The 21,264-nt window shown below is 41.9% G+C and overlaps 1 protein-coding gene across 4 annotated transcripts in view; it reads right to left on the minus strand.

Annotated features, from left to right (window-relative positions):
- Positions 1-1,531: 1,531 nt before the first annotated feature.
- OTUD4 (OTU deubiquitinase 4) overlaps positions 1,532-21,264 on the minus strand; it is a 30,751-nt gene continuing 11,018 nt past the window's right edge. Inside the window, exons 7-21 of one of the 4 annotated variants that reach the window (XM_054990527.1) lie at positions 20,124-20,262; positions 17,682-17,739; positions 17,073-17,187; positions 16,904-16,968; positions 14,710-14,810; positions 13,292-13,416; positions 12,481-12,652; positions 11,515-11,671; positions 10,644-10,785; positions 9,708-9,763; positions 9,529-9,609; positions 8,374-8,512; positions 5,645-5,908; positions 5,040-5,080; positions 1,532-3,932 (exon numbers count right to left, since the gene is read on the minus strand). In XM_054990527.1, the coding sequence (XP_054846502.1) occupies positions 2,718-3,932; positions 5,040-5,080; positions 5,645-5,908; positions 8,374-8,512; positions 9,529-9,609; positions 9,708-9,763; positions 10,644-10,785; positions 11,515-11,671; positions 12,481-12,652; positions 13,292-13,416; positions 14,710-14,810; positions 16,904-16,968; positions 17,073-17,187; positions 17,682-17,739; positions 20,124-20,262 (2,870 nt within the window). In that variant the 3' untranslated portion in view covers positions 1,532-2,717. Of the gene's footprint in view, positions 3,933-5,039; positions 5,081-5,644; positions 5,909-8,373; positions 8,513-9,528; positions 9,610-9,707; positions 9,764-10,643; positions 10,786-11,514; positions 11,672-12,471; positions 12,653-13,291; positions 13,417-14,709; positions 14,811-16,903; positions 16,969-17,072; positions 17,191-17,681; positions 17,740-20,123; positions 20,263-21,264 lie in introns of all 4 variants that reach the window. The other 3 variants (XM_054990525.1, XM_054990526.1, XM_054990524.1) reach the window with 3 other exon arrangements.

Genomic DNA, 21,264 nt, shown 5'->3' on the forward strand with positions numbered 1-21,264 from the left:
CTGGAGTGCTTGGGGTGATCTTGAATGCCCGGAAACCGTCCACCAGGTTGTCCTATCAGAGGAAGTGGTCACGTTTTTCCCGGTGGTTGGCCCTGAAGGGGGTTTCTCCCTTTAGTTGCCCGCTTCCTGTCATCCTGGACTACCTCCTGGAACTCTGCTCCCAGGGCCTTGCGTTTTCCAGTGTTAAGGTCCACATGGCTGCAATCTCTGCCTTCCATGAGCAGATTGATGGGAAGACAGTTTTTACTCACTGGCTTTCCAAGCAGTTCCTGAAGGGCCTGTTCAAGACCTTCCCTCCTAGGGCCCATCCCATTCCGCAATGGAGTCTCTCCCTGGTTCTCTCCCGGCTGATGCTCCAGCCCTTTGAGCCTCTATCTTCTTGTCCCCTACCTTTGCTCACTCAGAAGGTGGCTTTCCTGGTAGCAATCACGTCCTCTAGGCGTGTTGGGGAGCTGTCTGCCCTGCGATGTGACCCTCCCTTCCTGCAGTTTTTCCCTGGTACTGTCATGCTCCACACTAGCATGGAGTTTCTGCCCAAGGTAGTCTCAAGGTTTCACCTACAGCAAAAGGTGTTCCTCCCTTCCTTTTTTCCAACACCTTCATCCCCAGGGGAACGAGCACTACACACATTGGATGTAAAGCGTGCTTTATTGTTTTATTTGCACCGCACCAAATGTTTCAGGAAGTCTCCTGCCCTGTTTGTGTGTTACTCTGGCCCTCGCAAGGGCTCACCTGCTTCTGCCCAGTCCATCTCTCGCTGGATTGTGTCTACGATTAAACTTTGCTATCAGCATGCTGGAGTCCAGTGTCCCTTGTTGGTTACCGCTCATTCCACTCGAGCGCAAGCTGCTTCTGCTGCCTTCCTGCGAGGAGTGCCGCTCCAGGACGTCTGCCAAGCTGCGACATGGTCCTCTGCAGACACTTTCATCAAGCACTATTCTGTGGATGTGCATGCACGACGTGACTCGGCTGTGGGCACAGCTGTCCTGCAGTCCTTGTTCAAGTAGACACTCACACCCGCCCCCATTGGTGAGATGCTAGTTACTCTCCCAATGTGGGGCTGCACAGAAGGACGAAGACGATAAACAGGGTTTCTCACCTGTAACTGTTGATCGTCGAGTCTCTTCTGTGCAGACACACATTCCCTCCCGCCTGCCCCGCTGTGAGTGCTTGGTTTCTTCCATTGTTTCTCCGGCGGCTCAGGTGAACTGAGGGAATGCCGGGGACGTTCGGATATATATGCATTCAAAATTGGCGGGAACACCGGCGCGCATGCGCGGTGGATCCGAACGTCCCCCTCACATCTCTTAGAGCTAGAAAAATCTTTTCCGCGGCTGGCCTGCGCCTGCGCAGTCCCAATGTGTGTCTGCACAGAAGAGACTCGACGATCAACAGTTACAGGTGAGAAACCCTGTTTTTTTGGTATACAAAATTCTGTTCAGCTCTATAATCAAAAACCTGGTATTTCTGGTGGCTGTTAATACAATATGTTCTAGTAAGGGTGGAAGTTACTCATACAATGAAATATAAATCAAAGAACAAACACATTTTTAATCAGAAGTACACAGCATGCAGCCGAAGGGAATTCACAAACATGGTATCATTCAAGTCTCCTGCCTCAAAAGGCTATAGAATCTCTTAAACATGAATAAAAAGTAACCTTCACCTTTTACACCAATATATATAAATATACATAGTTCAGTCTTACAGAAGAACAAGGCAGCAATCAGACTGACGTTGTAAAATAGGACAGAGGCCTCCCATTCTACAAAATTGCCACTGTTTAAAAAAAAATCAGCAAGGAGTTTTATAAAGTATAACTAGCCTTAAAACAGTGCAAAAAGGAAAGAGACAAATACTTAACTTATTACATAAGCTTTGCTTTAGAAAAAAGCAACTGCGGTTATTTCATGAATCTTTCCTGTAGCAACTGTTTAGGTATTTGTCAGTGCAAAAAGTGTCTTAAATTGTATTGTAACAGATGCAAAACTATTCTGGAAATGCACAGCATCTTATAATACATAATTGGCATAGGCACCATTATGGTCATACCAGTGTTAAGACTGCCTGGGAGAATTCGCCACTAGATTGAATTTCCTACCAGTTTTCCACACAGGTATTCTTGATTGCTTTTACTAGTTCAAGAAACGCTTTATTAAAAAATATCCTTATGAATAAAACATCTAAGACACAAGGATGGTTGACCACTGTACATGGGGAAATCATTGAAGCAAAAACACACAACCCCACACATTCAAGTTTCACAAGTTTCGAGATGAAAGGCCTTTGGATTGGAAGCACAAAGACAACAGTCCAGGAGGCTGAGAATTCTTGTAGCATAAAGCCCCAAGATACAGTATGCTAGGATAAACATTCTATTTGGTGCAACATTCTTCATTATTAAGTGTCAAAATACTCAACTGCAGGAAGGTTCCATTATAACCACTTTCTTCCATCACAAACTCAAATCTTTGGGGGAGAAAGTCCAAACATAACACAGGTTCTCTTAACCACAACTGTGAAAAATTTAAACAAAACCAAACATTTTAAAACAAAAATTAGTAACACTAAAAGGTTATTTCCCCTTCAGCCTCACTTCACTCTGAAAATCCAAGGGTATTTCTGGCCTTTAAAGCAAGCAGAAAGCATGTGTGTGTTTGGAAATAATTTAACTCTCTCAGTATTAGTATACATGTTTGAAGAATCCCAAGATTCTCTTAAGGGAACTGCTGCCCCCGATGACTATCTCCCACGTTTGGTCTTCTTCTCTCATTACGATACGGCCTTCCCCTAGAACTGCGGTGATAGCGGTAGCCTTCGTCTCTACTCCTCGTGGGTGGCCCCTTCCATGCGTCCTCATTTCTTGGGTAGTGGTGGTATCCCCCCCTCCCAGAGGGGTAGCTCCATTCACTTCTGGGTCTTCTACCTCCTCCATAAGTTTGATTATAAAACTGTTTTGACCGACCACTTCTCAGCATATCAGAAACTTCACATTCATCTTCAGAACTCTCTTCCCTTGGCCTTTGTACCTTACTTTCTCCCAAGCCAGTTAAGTCACTAGTTGCACCACCTTTATCGGTTACTTCTTTAGGACTAAGAGAGGTACTCTTTGATGCAGTATTTGGTAGCTGCATCTCCGGTGCTGACACTGCTTGGCTTTTGCTATCCTCCACTTCTGTGGAAAGATTTTGGGGTACAGACTTTGTTTGTGTAGCAGGCAGCGTAGCAGTACAGGTCTGCTTCTCCTTAGGCACCCAGGCTGAGTTTACATTGAGACCACCACATTCACCTTGTGCAGCAGTCACAGGGAAAGGAAGGCACTGGGCAGTGCTTTCATTCTTGGCCTTCTGAAGCGACTCAAAACATCCTGCTGTTGGGGCTAGAGAACTGCACTCCTTAGGCAAGTACACAGCAGCTCGTGTGTCCTCAGGAGGCACAGCAACTGGCCTTGCCACAGAATTTTCAACATAGCCCTGAATAGGATACCCATACCAAAGGGGAGGGAAAATAGGTGCAACTGGAACAGGTCCCAAGAATGGGCTCTGCCCAAATGGGGGCTGTGGGAATATGCTTTTTCGTCCCAATGAATCCTCATATTCAGTATGAAGTGCTTGTGCTGGATTCTCAGACCCAACACAGACCAGTCCTTGGTTTTCAGGCACTTGAGTGGTAGGTATGAAGAGGGGCACAGATGGAGGCATGGTTTCAGTGTGGGGACTCTGGCCGTTGATTGTGATTTCGTTCTGCATAGGAAAGTGGCCTTCCGTTTGTACAGCTTCATTTCCATTCTGAGTCAAAGGGACCTCTTGCAGCCAAGGATTGTGAGAATACACGGGAACTGGAACCTTTGGATACATTCTACAAGCTGTCAAGCAAGCCTGATGGAGAGGGTACAAATAGGAGTGTGGGGCCCACATGGGACAGCTGTATGCCTGCAAACACAAATGAACTGTTAATGCCCTTTAAACAGTATCTAGCTCATCCAAACACAAGAAGCTGCCTTACACAAAATCAGAACATTGACCCATCTGTCTCAATATTATCTACTCTGACTGGCCTAACCTAGGCCTTACCAGGATCTCTAGCCCAGAAGAAACTTTCTTGCTAATCAAGACACCCCCACTTCCCCCTTTTTTAAAAAACATTGGAGGGGTCAGGAACTGAAACTGGGAACTTCAGACAAGTCATGTGGTTTAACACAAATCCACTGCACCTCTCTTCTAGTTAAATCTACCCAAAATGAGATGGCTTGACTCAATAAAAGAAGCCACGGCCTCAAGTTTGCAGGATCTCAGCAAGTCTGTTAATGATAGCATGTTCTGGAGCTCTCATTCATAGGATTGCCATAGGCTGGAAATGACTTGACGACACGTAACACACAGCTAGTATATGCTGCTATAAAGCACCTTTACTATACTATGTATGAGCAGCACATGATTAACAATTTAATCCTATGCAGAGTTACTCCAATCTAAGCACATAGGCTTTGGCTGGAGTAACAGCACAGGGTTGTGCTACCATGCTCAAGTGTGTCAAAATGGCCCTCATCTACTGGCACCCATTCCTGTAAAAGAGAAGATTATCACCAGATTATATCCAGGTCCACTAATTGTTTGGAAGATTCAAATGAAACTATCATTACATTCTTCCGACTCATACAGGTCATGGGGAAAAGGCTAACCATATAAGGAGGCTTTGCAATTTATAGCCAGCATATGGTGCTACCTCCAAAGAAAGTACACCAACTCCATCAATAGGGTACACTGTAGTGTGCTATGTACCTCCAACATTATCAATCTTCTAATAAAACATACAAAATGTTAAGCATATTTAAAATCCAAAATAACAGCCATTTAAAAAAAAATTATGCAATAGCGCCATAGTAATTAGTTCTTGAACTGTGGCAATATCTTCCACATACTTAATATACGCCACTCATAGGACAGGACAGTCTATGAATTTCTCTAAAATTAATCTTTCTAAAAATTGATTCATGCAATCAGTTCAGCTATAGCAAGTAAAAACACATGGACAATTACCTTCACACCAAGATTGAAGAAAAATCTGAGGACATTTTTATCTAAAAAAAAGGAAACAACTTAATGAAATGTTATCCAGTCCCAGTGTTAACTACCACAGTTTCATCATTTAGACATAAGGATTTCATCTGATGTCAAAAAAGAAGTTATGTTATGGAATGAAGTACAGGCTTCATTCAGAAGTTACACAAAACCTGGTTGTGTTTAGTGGGCACAAACTTGGCTTGTTGCCACACACATACACACACAGTGCAAACTGGTTTCCAATTTGCTAAGACATCAAAATACAGCCACCTGGGTAAATTTCTCCTCCCCACTATCTGGGATTTTAAACTCTGGTTGAAAAGGTGCTGGCAATCAGGTGTCACAGCAAAGTGTTTGAAGGTTTCAAAAGCCAAGACACAATCAATCGTGCTCGGCAAAGGATGTACACAAGTACAGCAACAAGTGGCAGTAATGAACACACTTGTGTGCTGTCTGAACAAAGCCACAGATGAACGCCTATGAACACTTCAGAAGAGTTTGTGCTGGCTCTGCTGACCCCTCACCCCCAATTTCAAAGAAGAAAGAGCTGGTCTTGAGCCATGGTGTAAAACTCCTCTTACCGTTCGGAAGATCCTCTCCTGTGCTGCATAAGGAGTAAGGAGGGATCATGACTCGTTCCCCCTTTTCATTAAGAGGGAATCCAGGGTACAGCGGATCCTGGTACAGGTTCAGCGTTTGAGGAATCGACATTACAGGCTGGTTAACTGCTTGGAGGGGTACTGGAATGCCGGCAACTGGACTGGATGTCGTCTGGGCAAGAGGGGAATCTAGCCCAGCGGCTGAAGATGGCATCACTGATGACCCGGGTATTTGGGGTGGAACACCTAAGATCAAAAGGAGTACACAATAGTCACTAAACATGGGAATGTTAACGATAAACAGAAAGATACGTGATTAAAGGGAAGTTGACTAAAAGTGCTGTTTAAGATAGAAATGAATAATAATAACAACAACATTCAATAACGCCCTTCAGGACAACTTAATGCCCACTCAGATCAGTTCACAAAGTATGTTGTTGTTATCCCCACAACAAAACACCCTGTGAGGTGGGTGAGCTTTTGGCTGGATTTGCTGGTGCTTCGAGAGAGACTGAAACGCCTCTTCCTTGTTTTCTGCTCTTGTCCTCGTTGGGAAGGTTGTTGGGTGAGGGTGTCTTTTTTTCCTCCACCCCACCCCACCCTGGTCTCAGGGCATTGCCTGGCAAGGGTCCAGCTTCAGTGAGGCCACCCCCCACCCCCCGTGGCTCCCAGGAGGGAAAGAAGGGAGGCAGTCTCCCAGTCAACGTATTGCAATCTTCACCAAACTTGGAGGATGGCTGGAGGAGAGCCTGCTAAAGTCTCCCTGCGAGTTTGGCATCTCTGAGTATGAAGGAGGCTGTTGTAGAGCCCCAGGATATGACGAGTCACAAACCTAACAAATTGTTTCATGAAATGAGACAATTTCATTAAAGTTCGTGGAACGCAGGGTTCATTTTTTTTTCCTGTTTCACACCTATCTCTAGTCACCAACCTTTTCTTTAGAGAGTCATTTCTGTGCAATGAGAAATATCCTACACTACTTCCTTGCCACCTACCACCCCCTGGGAGTGGAATTATTACCATGTTTCATTCTATCCTCAAAACAGAACATGGAGGAGGAGGAGCACCAGAAATTAAGCTACAAGTAAACAGCAGAGGAAAATCCCATGAAATAAAAACTTTTTTTTAAAAAAAAAAGCATAGAGCAGATCTTTTCCTGGGTTTTGAAAGAGATGCACAAACTACCAACAGTTCACCAGTTCTCAGTAAGATCCCTGCTTTAATTATGAAAGCTGCAGTTCTCTGACTTGTGACTAATGCCACACATTTGCTCAGGGCCCAAATATTTGATCTAGCTAGCTAGAAGTGACCCAGACCCAAGAAAGTCCAAGAGCTTCGGAGTGCAATATCCAACACATTCTTGGTCCAGTCTGGGCACCCACAAAGGCTGCCAATAACCAAAGTTCCAAAGTCCTCAACCTTTACATATAAGGAAGAAAGAGCTTTAAGCAAGCATGCAGCATTGGCCATCTTAATTCTTTTAAAACTTTCTGAAAGCTAAAAAGCTTAAGGGGGCTGGGAGGAAAGGTGATTTGAAATTAATACTTGTCATTAACAGTTAAATGGCATCATCTTATTAAATGCTTTAATGGGTACTGCTGAGAATCAGACACCACAAAGTGCCCTAGGATCAGACGGATAAAAGAGATTATGAGGGGGAGACCAGAAGGAAGAGCAGCATCTTGAGAATCCCAAAAGAACAATGAAAAGGCAAATATTCTAAGATCTGCGGCATCAGCACTCAAGTTGGTTTGCCAGCCGCAGAGACATTTTGCTGCTTGAAGAGCACCTCCCCAATCTACTGTACTTGCTACTCTTCCATTGCTGGGAAGACCAGCACAAAGAATCATAGAAATGAACAAGTGGTGGGTAAAAGTCTGGAAAAAGAGAAAGTGAAACAGAGAAAGGATGGAAACCACAACCACAAAGCCAGTCCCAATAACCACTCGTTCGCAGAATTAAATGGCTGAAGTTAGTCAAGTCGGGGGGGGGGAAGAGACTATATTCATTCTCCTTTGGGCCAGACTAGCAGCAACCACCTGACTTGAGTTTTGCAGGGGCACTATGCCTGAATCAAGATTCAGTCTGGAGACTGGAACACTGGTTTTATGCATGGGGACCTGAACATGTAACGGATAATACAGAGTTTCTCAAACTGGGATCCTGGGGGTCGGCAAGTCCTTTACAAGTCCTCTTAACACCCCTCTGGTTAAGACAAAGACAGAGCCCTCTGTTTTCTATAATGGGGGCAGGGACTCTCTGTCTCAGGGGCCGGGGTCAGAAATGGTTTCCTCCTCCTCTTCGAGGGAAAGAGCTCACACAGCCACCTCTTGCAACCATCTATTTTCCATAGCATCCCAAAGCACCAGACAGAAAAGGAGCTGAATGACTGCTGGGCTCCAAAAGCTCAGAGGCTGAAAATATGAGCATGGACTCTGGGAAGCACTGGGTGAAAACCTATTATAAAACCAGATGACATTCTGTTCCCTTAATGTCTATTGGACCAAATATTTAGGAAACCACTACAGCAGATGCCCTTATTATGAATCCCCAAAGCTTCAACCTGGTCTGCAACATCAGAGTCCCACATGCACCTACATACACTACACTATCGATTACTTTCAAACCAGAATTATAAAAGCAGCTCTTAATAAGATGCAACATTATGGGTCCTCATTCGTTTTCAACTGGAAAGGCATGTGTTTGCAAACCTGTTGGCCCATAGGTTGGTGGCTCACTTGGCCAAGCTGGCACAATGGCTTGTACAGGAGGCACTGCGGGAGACAAATGCATCTCAGGCAAAACCGGAGATGGAGTGTGGCTGACATGTGGTAAGTGTTCTGGCAAATTCTACAAAACAAAGAAAAGGATGACATCACATCACATATTATTTTCAAAATTAAATGTTCCTGTAGAAGCAGGACTCTCTATATTCAATTGCCCTGCAGTATCTATGATGTTCTTTCCCTGCTATAGGAAGATCTGTAACAAATGTGCAGAATCCACCTATGACGTTCAGAAGGTCCACAGAGCCAACCTGTTTTATTCTAACGTGCGCATGCCCAGGATTGTTGCCCAGGACTACGAACTAGTGTATAATACAGTTATGATGATATGCCTATGTAACCAACTGTTTACCCTCTTAAAACTAAAAATAATATATTCACCTAGTATGCAAGATGCCTCTTTGTGAATTCAGTCTACTGGAAACATCTTTTGCATAAATCAAGTTAATATAGGTATGTCCACAGCATATGGCATTGGTATAACGCCTCTGAAGATAGAGGTTCAAATAAGCCATCATGGCCAATTAAGCTGAAATGGAACAGGGTCAATGGCTCGGCTGTCATGACTTTAACCAAATTCAATCGGAATCAAAAGGAACTATATGGGTTTAAATTGGTCCAATAATCTTACAGTCACTACTAGTCTGTACAAGAATTCATGTCTCTTTAAATCAAGATATCCACTCTGATGAGGAGGAGGATATCCTGCTTAGGTTGTATTAATTTTAATCCATTGGGCTATTGCAAAATACGTCAATGAACCATCACTACCAAGAGGCATATGAATAGAAAAAATTCTGCAGTAATGAAGGCTGAAGTTTTTTAAGTACCGTGAGTAAACTATAACTTCATCCCTCACCCCACCTTCAATATGGACAAAAAATGAACATTTTAATTCTGTTTGCATATTCTATTATGTGAAATAAATCAGCTTCTAACTTGTCAATGATGCACTGTTTTACAAACACAATATTCTGTGCTTTATTCTGGCTGTAATCAGAGTCTGTGTTAGAAAAGCAAGATGCAATTGGATAGTTTTTCCAGAAAAGAGCCATAAAAATTTAAGCACATATTTCTTACTTGTTCAACAGTTGGGGATTGTGTATCTTTGTGACTTAAGGGAGGCGATACGCCTGGATCCAAGGCATCTTCCTTATTGTTCTACAAGTTAAAAATGAACTATCAGAGCTGCTTCATAAGTTATCATTCTTGATGAAGAGGAAGGTTTAGGGAATACCTGACACCTCTTAAACATTTACCTTGGGCCTTTCAGGGTCAGGCTTCAGATCTAAAGGGATCTGCCTGGGAGCCAAGTCTGCAATACCAAAATAAAGTACCATTAATAGAGATTCTAAAAATCTGTCAAGTAATAGTAATAACAACATTTGATTTATATACCCACTCAGAGCGGTTTACAAATTGTTATTATTATCCCCACAACAATCACCCCGTGAGGTGGGTAGGGCTGAGAGAGCTCCGGAGAGCTGTGACTGACCCCAAGGTCACCCAGTGGAGGAGTGGGGAATCAAACTCAGTTCTCCAGATTAGAGTCCTGCGCCCTTAACCACTACACCAAACTGGCTCTACCATACTTTTTTCATTTAAAATATTTCTTATCTGCTTTTCTGAAGATTTCCCAGACATTTTATATTACTAGCACAATTTTATGAAGCCTTTTTTTCCTAAGGCGCTCAAGGTCGCATAACCCCACCACCACTTCCTCCTAGGGTTAACAGCTCCAAGTTGGAAAATTCCTGGAGATTTGGGGGGGAGAAACCTGGAGAAAGTGGGGTTTGGGGAGGGAAAGGACCTTGGCATGGCATAATTCCATAGAGTTCACCCCCAAAGGTAGCCATTTTCTCCAGGTGAACTGATCTCTGTGGCCTGGAGACCAGTTGTAATTCCAGGAGATCTCCAGCCACTACCTGGCGGTTGGCAACCCTACTTCCTCCTCACAACAAACCCCATCCCAGTGAGGTTAGTCCAAGATCACCCAATGAGGTCAACTGCTGAGCGGGAACTTGATCCCAGACCTCTCCAGTCCTAGTATGACACTCAATCCACTACTCTACATTAGCTCTTCATCCAAATGTTCTCAAACAGCAGAGATTCCTTGTTTTATATGGTACCGAAGGCCTCAAATGTAGAACACTACTTCTTTAAACCCTGGAAGGGAGAAGGTCCAATTCTGATACCTTTTTCTTCTTTTGCTCCCACTTCTTCTTCCTCCTCCTCTTCTTCTTTCACATGGTTGGTTTTTCTCTCCTCACGAGCCAAAAGTTTTCTTCGTCCACAGTTATCAGTGGTCTGAGTGGATACCTGAGACACCAATGGATTCTGAAAGAATTGAGTTTTGGGAGGGGATTTAGTTAAATTGAAAATTGATGTAGCCAGGATTTTACATGAAACCACAGCCATAAAAGTACCACCATCTGAAATGGTTTAGGGTTCAGCATGTGAACCCTGCTGCTATGATGATGCTGATACTGATCAATTGCTCAGGCTTGAACACATGCCAATCCTTCACAGAGCTTTTTAAAAAAAAAATGTTCAGAAGTTGTCTCAATGAACCCTACGGGACTTTCTAGTAACTGCTGTTGCCTTTAAGTACCAATTCTCTTTCTACTCAGAGCATAGATAAACATCCAAGCCGAGCTTGGGGTCTTGTCCTCGTGCGATGTCATTTCCTCCTGTAAGGCCTTTATAGTTCTTTTATTACTAAGAGTATACATCAGTCACAGAGTGTCCAAAAAAAAGAAAAAGAAAAAACTTCCTCAGACCCAAGCAGTATCTACCAGTCAAGCTTTGATTTTGATCATCAGAAAGTTCCAGAAACAGGTTTCTGCTCACCTGATACTCTAAAAACACAACATTCCAACGTTTCCCCTTAATGTAGTATTTAGAAGTTTAGTACAGAAAGCTGTATTGATAGTAACAAACTATCCTTTAATGATACACATAATGCTTTAGTAATGAGAAAATCAGTTGCAGTGAATTGGCTGTCCATTTCATTAACAGGTATAAAATGACACATTCAGAAAAGCTCTCTCTGTCCAATGTACATACAGAAAGAGCAGGAAAGGCTTCTTCATCCTGTAGCTGGAGCTCATAAGGGGCACGTGTTTCTTCTACAGTCTGCTTCTCTTTGCATTCCTCTGGAGAAAGGCCAAAAGAATTTCTACGGGCACAGTCCAAACCGTTCATTCTGTCATGGTCCATCTTTCTATAAAGAAAAATGTTTTTTAGCCACTGAAACCTGTAAAAGACACCTTCAACTATAACACCGCGCACCCCCCCCCCAAAACCCTGTAATTTAAAATTCTTATTTAGATTTGTTTTTAGAACATAAAGCTAACAGCAAGTGCAGGTGGCTAGGAAGTTTTATTTACTTCATCTACCTTCTCACTTATTTACTTACATTTACTTTCTCCCCAATAAAGACTCCATGCAATTGACTGCAGTAGCATGCAAGAAGAAAACCAGCAACTCTTAATTAACATTTAAAAAGCAACAGGTTAACTACTTATGTCCAAAGAGAGTTTATTGTCTATAGCCATAGGCCGTCACAATTTACCAAACATCGACTAATAAACCGTTAAATCCATTATCACAGTTTGTAAAGGTTAAGTAAAATTAATTAAAACAGTACTGTATGCCAAACTATCCCAGGAATCACGAAACAGCCTCATTCAGTACCACTCTAGATCTTATCTTTTTGGCTGCGAGTGCAAACTGAGAGACTCTATAGGACACATGATTATCAGTGTCAGATAACAAAAACACAATCTTCTCGATTTCAGAATATGTCTTTGTGTGACTGGTAGGATTCTGGCCAAGAATTTAGCTCTGGGTAAGTTAATTACTTAGGTAAATATGTTCATCTTTGTGCTAAAACCAAGGAGCATATCAGGTCCTCGGGGGCAGCCCGTGAGTCATCCCAGCAATTATTAAATCCCTGGAAGCTTTCTGGCACACCCCTTCAGTCTTTTAAAATTTTAAAGAGCTGTCCCTGAAATGACATACTGGATTGACCTTGCCACCTGCGAGGAATTTCTGCCTTGAGTTTTGTGCTCAGGAGAGGTGTGCTGAGAATGTATCCCAGGCCAAGACATGCGATGCTCCCTTGGTCCTTGCAGTCGAGGAGGCCGTGCCGATGATGTTTTTATCAGCTTGCTCGGATTCTTTGACCCCCGGCCTTCCGCATCTGTAACACACATTTTTCTCAATTAAGTACAGACAGGTTAATGACTACAGGAGTTAATGACTAAGGAGGACATGACAGGTTTATAAAATTATGCATGGGATGGCAAACGCACACCCCACTTCCATAATACTGGAACTGGGCAGCAAAGGTAATCCAGTGAAGTGAACAGATAGTAAATACAGAACGAACAAAAGGAAATACTACTGTGTAGTGGTGAAATTGTGGAATTCACTCCCATTGGATGTAATGATAACCACAAGCACAGCTGGCTTTAAAAGAGGGTAGACAGCTTTGTAGAGGATAGGTCCATCATGGGCTACTAGTCATGGTGAGTAAGGGGAGCCTCCTTATTCTGTTATCCGCCCTGAGCCTGCGAAAACAGGGAGTGCGGAATATAAATGTAATAAATTAAATTAAAAATATTAAATTAATTCCAAGGCAGCAAACTTCTGAATACCAGCGCTAGGGGGCTGGTATAGAGGAGAAGTTCTTCTATATAAGTGGGCCTTCCAAGAGAATTAGTAAGCTGCTGTGTGAAACAGGATACTGAGTGGACCACTGGTCTGATCCAGTAGGACTCTTCTTATGTCCTGCCTGGCATTAAGCAGGTACGATTCAAAAAAGGAGAGGGAATCCTACCAGTCTGAACAATTTGCCCATGCACTGAAGTGAGCTTTTTCATCTTCTTCCCTGCCACAATGCTCCAGGTTTCCACAGGAGAAGGCTGTGGAAGTGGCTTAAGGTTCTTCAGCAGAACAGAATGCCTGTAAGGAAGACAGAGTCACAACATCCATCAAAGCCCCAATTCACACCTAACACGTACTGACATAAAAACCTGCCCAAGTTACCAATATTTATCCAATGGATATCTACCACCAGTAGATCAGGGTGTTTTTCATATTGATTATGTTTGTACAGCGTTTAACAATGCAATTCTCTGAGCTCACACACCAAACAAATATCACTGTCATTACATACAAAATACTAACAGGCATGAAATTAAAATCAACAGCTCTCCAGCTTACTATGTTAAATCATATTTAAAAATTATAGCTAAGCATTGCAAAACTCTGGAGCGCTTCAGAGATCTATTAGCTTGTCTCTTTCCTTTCAAAGACCTGTTCCAGTTAGTCGGCCATACCACTATACGAACAGCTGCATATTAGCAGAGTTATTACAGAATTACTATAACAGTAATAGCTCTAATACCTTAAACAAGAAATGTTAAAAAAAAAACTCTCTCAGCCACACACAATATTTAGAAGCATACCATCCTAGAAACAAACAGTCCTAATATCATGTACTTGGTTGGAACAGAAATTCAGGAGCAAAAGACTAAGGCTGTTTTAACCATAACCCCTGGCTCCTTTGCAAACACCTGCCTACCCGCCTTTCTAGCATCCCCATTTTCTAGCTTTAGCTCACACTCAGCTCCAGGCCATTTCAAGCAGTCATCAGAATTCTTTGGAGTGGGAAACAAAGTTTAACTCTCCCCACCCAAGACGACAGTTCCTCTCCCTCCTAACCTTTGGTTGCCAAGACAGAACATCACTCCTTTCAAAAACAAGGAACATTTCCTAGCATTAAATGTGCACAACCCATAGGGTATTATAATTTCTTAGCAATTGCTGGTCTACCTATAAGTCTGTGCAGCAGATCCCCTGAGCATAAATGCAATTGCACCAATGTTTCTCTCTGATACATTTTCATAATTAGTTAAAAACCACACACAGAGACACTTGATTGTCATAGTAACATAGCAATGGTTGCTGGCTTGCTTCCAAAAATTTCACAAAGAATGAAATGTGTACACAATTTAAAGCTAGTCTGAAGTATTCCTTAGCTCCTCTTAATGGAAGCCATGCAAACCACAAAGCCTGCAGAATACTTTTCAAAAACCCTATGCAAGAAGATTAGCGCTGATGAAGATGTCAACCACAGGTTTTTTTTAACAAAAAAAACCAGAAGTATGTCAACGTATCTAAAAAATGTGGCTGTAAGCAAATGCTAACGCTATATATCAGTGCAGCAAACTCTGTGTTTGAACATTCACGTACCTGGCACCAAGCTCTTCCACAAAGACCACCACTGGTCCATTTGTAGACTGGACTTCTTGAATGTGAGCATTATAAAACTTGCCACTGTGGTCTAAACGTACCTACGGAGAAACAAAGGGGAAAGTCCATATTTAAATAGAAGTGGGAATTCTCTACAGTGATACTTCATATGATCTCCCATCTTCATGTTCCTCCCTGGGAACCGTGAGGGAATATATTCCCATCTATTAAGGAGATATCAGCAGCTTTACATTAATCCCCAAGTTCCCCTCCACTCTGTCTGCATGCTTAGTACCCAAGATATCACATATACTATGGAAAAGGGAAAACGCTGCCATCCAGAAGCAAAGGACAGGCAGAGTTGAACATCAGTTAGGACTTCTACTTCATACCCATTCCCACCTGCCAGACTAAGAGCCAATTTTTTCCTCCCTACCAATATTCTGAAATGCTAACAGACAAAAAAAGTATTAAAATGGGATGATGTATTGAAGAGAATTAAGTTCTTACTATTGTAGCCCCCATTTAAGTGAGGCAAAACATAGCCCTCTCCATACAACCTCTTTTATGCAACTCAAACTTCTAATCTATATGGAAATAAATCCCATGTTAATCTGTTTTAAGAAAATCAAACAGAAGGTTCAGTGGGAACCTAAAGATTAACAGAATTTATTTCGGCATAAGCTGCTGCAAGTCTGAGCTCACTTCATCAGATATATGGAGAGTATTCCCATAGGAGATATAGTCATACTTAAAGTGACAAGCAACAAAAAGATAGGAGCGGACAATGTTAAAAAAGAGAGACCAGGCCCACTGACCAAAGAGAGAATTTGCACCATTCAGAATCGGTAAAGACCACTCCCAACTGTAGAAAGATGACAGAGTGGGATAAACATAAAATCAGATATAATCAAGAAAGGTGTACGATGTATTGTCGAAGGCTTTCACGGCCGGAGAACGATGGTTGTTGGGGGTTTTCCGGGCTGTATTGCCGTGGTCTTGGCATTGTAGTTCCTGACGTTTCGCCAGCAGCTGTGGCTGGCATCTTCAGAGGTGTAGCACCAAAAGAAATTCACAAGCATAAGCAAAACTTCAACAGGAAAGAAGAAACCTTAAGAATGAACAGAGCATGGGCTCCAGTTCTGAAAAACACCAGGCCAACAAAACACTCCACACCCGACAATAGCCCTGCAGAGAAGATTAGCACATCAAGCACCAATCCATATGCAAAAGAACCTCCTCAGGTTACAGTGAAGCCTCCCGCCATTAGCATTCCACACCCTGGGAAACTCTTACAGAATGACTCAGCTCAACCCCACCCCTCCTGAGTAGATACAAATGACCTACATCTTTTCCACACTGTGACACTGAGAGATCTCTGTCTTTTGGTGCTACACCTCTGAAGATGCCAGCCACAGCTGCTGGCGAAACGTCAGGAACTACAATGCCAAGACCACGGCAATACAGCCCGGAAAACCCCCAACAACCAAGAAAGGTGTAGTTTAAGACATGATAAGCAGAACTAACTGGATTGTCACCCATGAAGGGTGGGTCATGCTGAACTATCGGCACCAAAACATGGAGCAATGCATACATTTCTTCAGTGGTTAAAAAAGGGTTTCACTGAACAGCATGCTTTTCAAGGAAGCCCAAAGTATTGCCCCTTTTAAATAATCATACAAAAGATTTCATTTGTCAAGCAGTGTTTTGAATACTAAAGGTTATCGCGGGGAAGGGGGTGGACCATGTGCAAGATTTTTTCATTAACCACCTTGCTTTTTTAGGTACTCCGAAAAGCTATGAGCGAATCCCGAGTTTAGGTTTTGTTGAACAAACCTTGCAAGTAAAGATTTCAAGGATGTTCACCTATACCCTGCTCCAGAAAGCTGGAGAGGACAAGTGAGGTGGAATCAGAAAGCCAGGAGCAGTAAGAACAAGAGAGGAAAGATGAAGTAAAAATAGGACTGCCACCTTTTCTCCCTGGAGATGCTCTGTGACTCCGATTCGAGCATGCTCTCCCACCACTACATCTTCAGGCCCATATTGATCTTCTGCCTTTTTGTGTCTACTGTTAAAAGCACAAAGCTTGTATCCAGAAAAAGGTGGCAACCCTATGGGAAAGAGTGTGGCTGCATGGGTGAGAGAAGAAAGGCAAAGTAGGAAGTGGAATGACAACTTGCTCAATAACACCTACTTTACATTTATCTCCAACTGAATACTGCATGCCAGCAGCAATAGAAAAATCTCGCTTTTGCTGATCTGCAAGCACAAATAAAATGTGTGATATACTATTTGGTAGATTCAGGAAAAATGCTTCATTCCCACTCCCTACCAGGGTCCTACTCTCAAATGTTAGACTTTACCTCGTTTTGACTGTTGCCAGTTGGCATATTCAATATTGTGGTAAACTGTTGGATTGAGAGACCGAAGAACTTTTGCAGGTAAGTTGATAGAAGCAGGTTTCTCATTTTGGGTACTCTGCTATACAAAAGAAGAATACTCAGATCAACAGGTGACCCAACACCACCACATGGATATGAACAAATCATACAGGACATGTGGACACATTACCTGGTCTATCAACTTTTAAATCAGCACCACACACATTTGAGTATCTACATATATATGTAACACTTTATAATGTTACTAGACAGTATAACCTTTATGACAATTAGTCAAAACCCAATCACTGCTTAGCAACTAAAATTTGTTTCCCTTTTCTGATCATTTTTTAAATAGTTTGACTAATGGAGCAAACTATTTTCTTCCCAAAAAGCATTATGAAAAAAGGAACAACGAGAGAAAATCAGGCACATTTGCATCCCACCAAACCCCACAAATCTTGCATTCAACAGGATGTACGTAACTGAAACTTTAACATACAAACTTTAATCACGCTTCTAAATAACTACGCTAACATCCTTCCAGGCAAGAAACAGAGATGCAGAACTTCGCACTATGAAAGTACCTACCTTCTTGCTCACCAAAAGCTTCAATTCATTCACATCAGTAGCTGCAGCCATTTCATTTCTGTTAAAAGTAGAAAAGGACGGAAGAAAATTCTGAGTCATGCAAGACCACTGTACTGGCACCCTCAAGTTACCACTCTCCATTCCAATCGTTCGATGATCAATGGAATGTGATAAATGCAAGTACTCCCACAGGATTGGTTTTTTTTAAACCCTTGAAACTCAGGAAGTAAAATTGAGTCACTAAATCGATTTTTAAAAATCCAATGGGAGTACCTGCATTTTAGCCATTCAGACACCAACTTCAGCAGAACTCAGATATCTACAATCCAATCAAGTTAGTTTGATTATGTTGTAGATCAGGCTGTTAAAACCTATCAACTTGGAACTCGAGATAATTTAATTCTAAGGCTATTAATACTACACTTCAATCTTACAAAATTGTTAATTTTTGGTACCTTACACCCCAGAAACTATCTAAAATTTACTCAAAACAGTCCCCTTTATGTTGGAAACAATGTGGGGATATAGGTAGCTATTCACATTGTTGGTGGGAGTGCAAACGTGTTGAAGAATTTTGGAACAAGATCCTAAATCAGATACAGCTTATTACTACATATGAACTACCTCTAAAACCAGAAACTATTTTTTTAGAAATCTGGAATGATCAAAGTATACCTTCCATTAGAAGAGACCTAATTTTCACATTGCTTCAAGCAGCGAAAACCTCATTAGCCCTATAGTGGAAATCAAAAGAAATCCCTACGATCAACACCAGGTTTAACAAAATTTGGGATCTACTTTTAATGGAAAAAATCACAGAAAAATTATACCTCCAAATTAACCCCACGGGTATCTCAAACTTCTATACTAAATGGGAACCTTTTTTAGAATTCCTTTCTAAAAAAGAGCTTTTGTTAACAAAATTGCCCTATCAAGATATCCTAGATATGGAAATGTGGGGTTTGTGGTAGTCTTACCCAGATAAAGTTCTATTTAATACTGCTTTTGCTATAATAACATTTTTACTTGTTAATTTAATGTAAGTTAATAACTTATGATATGGTTACAATGAACTGTTTTAAACATCTGTTGAAGTTTGTTAATGTTGTTTTGTGAGTTATATGTTGTAAACTAATTCAACATTAATAATAATTTTTAAAAATTAAAAATTTGGCCTGCACTGCTGCCTGCGCCCTCTGGCAGCTGCTCCCGGCGCCCCCTCCCTGGTGACGCCAGGGGCAGACTACCCCCCTGCCCCCCCCTCAATCCAGCCCTGCCAAGCTGTTAACATTTGAAACTGGAAACAAACCCTTCAGAAGAGCCCAAGAACCTCCAACGTCAAAAGAGTCAATAAAAAGAATAAAAAGTTTTAAGACAAACGAACAAAAACTTTTTACACATCAAGCACCAAGCAAAGCTTCCCCAACCCTCCCCAACTATGGAACCCAGTGACCAATATTACTGAACAGCTGAACTATGAAGATGTCTTGCAGCTGATTTATTGTTTTCAAAAAAGAAGGGCAATGTCATTCTATAAACTAAGCTAGACTACTGTTCCTTACACCTATCTATCTTAACTAAAGACAATTATGGAAAAATACATGAAATCTTTCAACTCCTTAGCATTCTTTTCCAAATGAAGATTTACAGGCAAGGATGTAATTTTGTTTAAAAATTCATCATACTCACAGGACTCGTATCCTGTGAATACTTACGACTGAAATGCTCTGCGCTCGCTTGACAATAAGTCCATGTGACATCAGCTGGCCTTACTTCTGAGCAAACATGCACAAGACAAGGTCTAAGGGTATGTCATCTTCTGCATCACAAAATAATGGCTTGCAGCCTAACAACTAAAGCAGTACCTTGTGTTTGGGGGCAGAAGAGCCAACCACCTATGTCTGACATGCCATTAAAAATCCAGTTCTACTAGAATATTCCAGAAAACAAGCCACATCACTATCAACTTCAAGACACTATGTGTGGGGGCTATCATGCTCCTGTTACACAAACAGGTCCAAAGAATGAAGCACTAACACAGCAACAGCAGAAGGATTGTTTTAGTTGGGTCCTATCATGACAGCAAACCAAGAGCTGTTCCAGGCCGTCAGCAACAGGATCCTACACAGTGCAATACAACAAGCACTCTGACTCAGGGGAATCTAAGGCTGCAGACATACAAGTGTTTTTAAGAATAGAGACTTCAATCCCCCACAGATGTTCTTTCTCTACCCAATGGTGATTTTGGTAGCAACTTAGATACAGTCCTGCTCAAGAACAAGAATCTTTAAAAGGCATAAAATATGAAAGAAGAGTGGTTTCAAGGAGAAAGTAAAACGTACAGATTCCTCTCATAGAAAAAAAAAGTTTAGATTCCCATTCTGGGTTAATAACTACAAATACCCGAGACGTCCTTTTTGCACTTCACATATGCAGACTTACTCTGTGTTTTCATCTTCTGACTCAGACTCTTCGCAGCTCCTGTTGCCATCTTTCGTCACATCAGGAAGGCCTAGTTCTTCTAATATTTTACCCACATTGATACCAAACACTTTCTCATACAGCAATTCATAGAGAATAGCTAGTGGGGATAAAAACAACAAACAAGACTTACACACAGTCCAGTGATCTTTAACCTTTCCAGACCCAATAAATTGCACAAGTGAGATACGTAGTTATATGACCGGAGAAGGTGGGGGGGGGTGAGTGATGACCTCAACGGTGTCACAGATAAGGCTATGGGGAGAAGACTGAGCGTGTCAGGGACAAGAAACTTCAACTGAGCTGAGCAGCAGAAGGTATAACATAGTGAAGGACAAGGCAAGGAGGAATCTTTATCATTATCTGAACTCACTTGCTGCTCCTCTCAGCACGCATGCAGAGAGGAAAAAGAGGAAGCATGGCACGGCATGTGTGTCTCTCTCTCTCAGAATGTACTTCAGCAGCAAAACCAATTCGGCAGTTCTACAGGGGATCACAGCTCAGCAGGTAAGATTCCTTGACCCACTTTAGGGTCCTAACCCATGGGTTGCAATGCTAAGCAGTCTTATTTAAAACAAAAAATCTGTGATGAGATTATTTTTAAGAGAACTAGAGAAAATAAATCTAGATAGCAGATTGCTCTTCAGAAGTGTTATGCACCTGATCTGCTTCATGCATTTTTGCAGTGGGTGTTAAATTACCAGCCAAAGAAACCAGAGTTCCAGTTCCAGTACAACCAATAAAAAACCATGAGCAACATTTGTATGACATTTGGCATAAGACAATTATTTTTCTGCTTGCGTATACTGTAAAACAAACGCTAATGGCCCACCATCTTGGTAAACCTCAATGTGTCTTCAAAACTTTCAATTCTTAGGCAAGCAAAAGTAATCTGGGATTTCCATAATACTTTCTGTCACAGGTTTATCAAGTAATAACCTGAATAGTCACATTATTTATGTATTTATTTAGAGGACTGATAAGCCACCCCTCTGTAGACCTGCTCAAGGCAGCTTTTACTCCTTTGAAATCTGCAATGAAACAGGAGATAAAAACAGCCACTGCTTCCACAGTTTCTTTCCTGGGTCCTCTGGCCATCCTT

Source organism: Eublepharis macularius, chromosome 10 (genome assembly GCF_028583425.1).
Source record: "Eublepharis macularius isolate TG4126 chromosome 10, MPM_Emac_v1.0, whole genome shotgun sequence".
Taxonomy (NCBI): domain Eukaryota; kingdom Metazoa; phylum Chordata; class Lepidosauria; order Squamata; family Eublepharidae; genus Eublepharis; species Eublepharis macularius.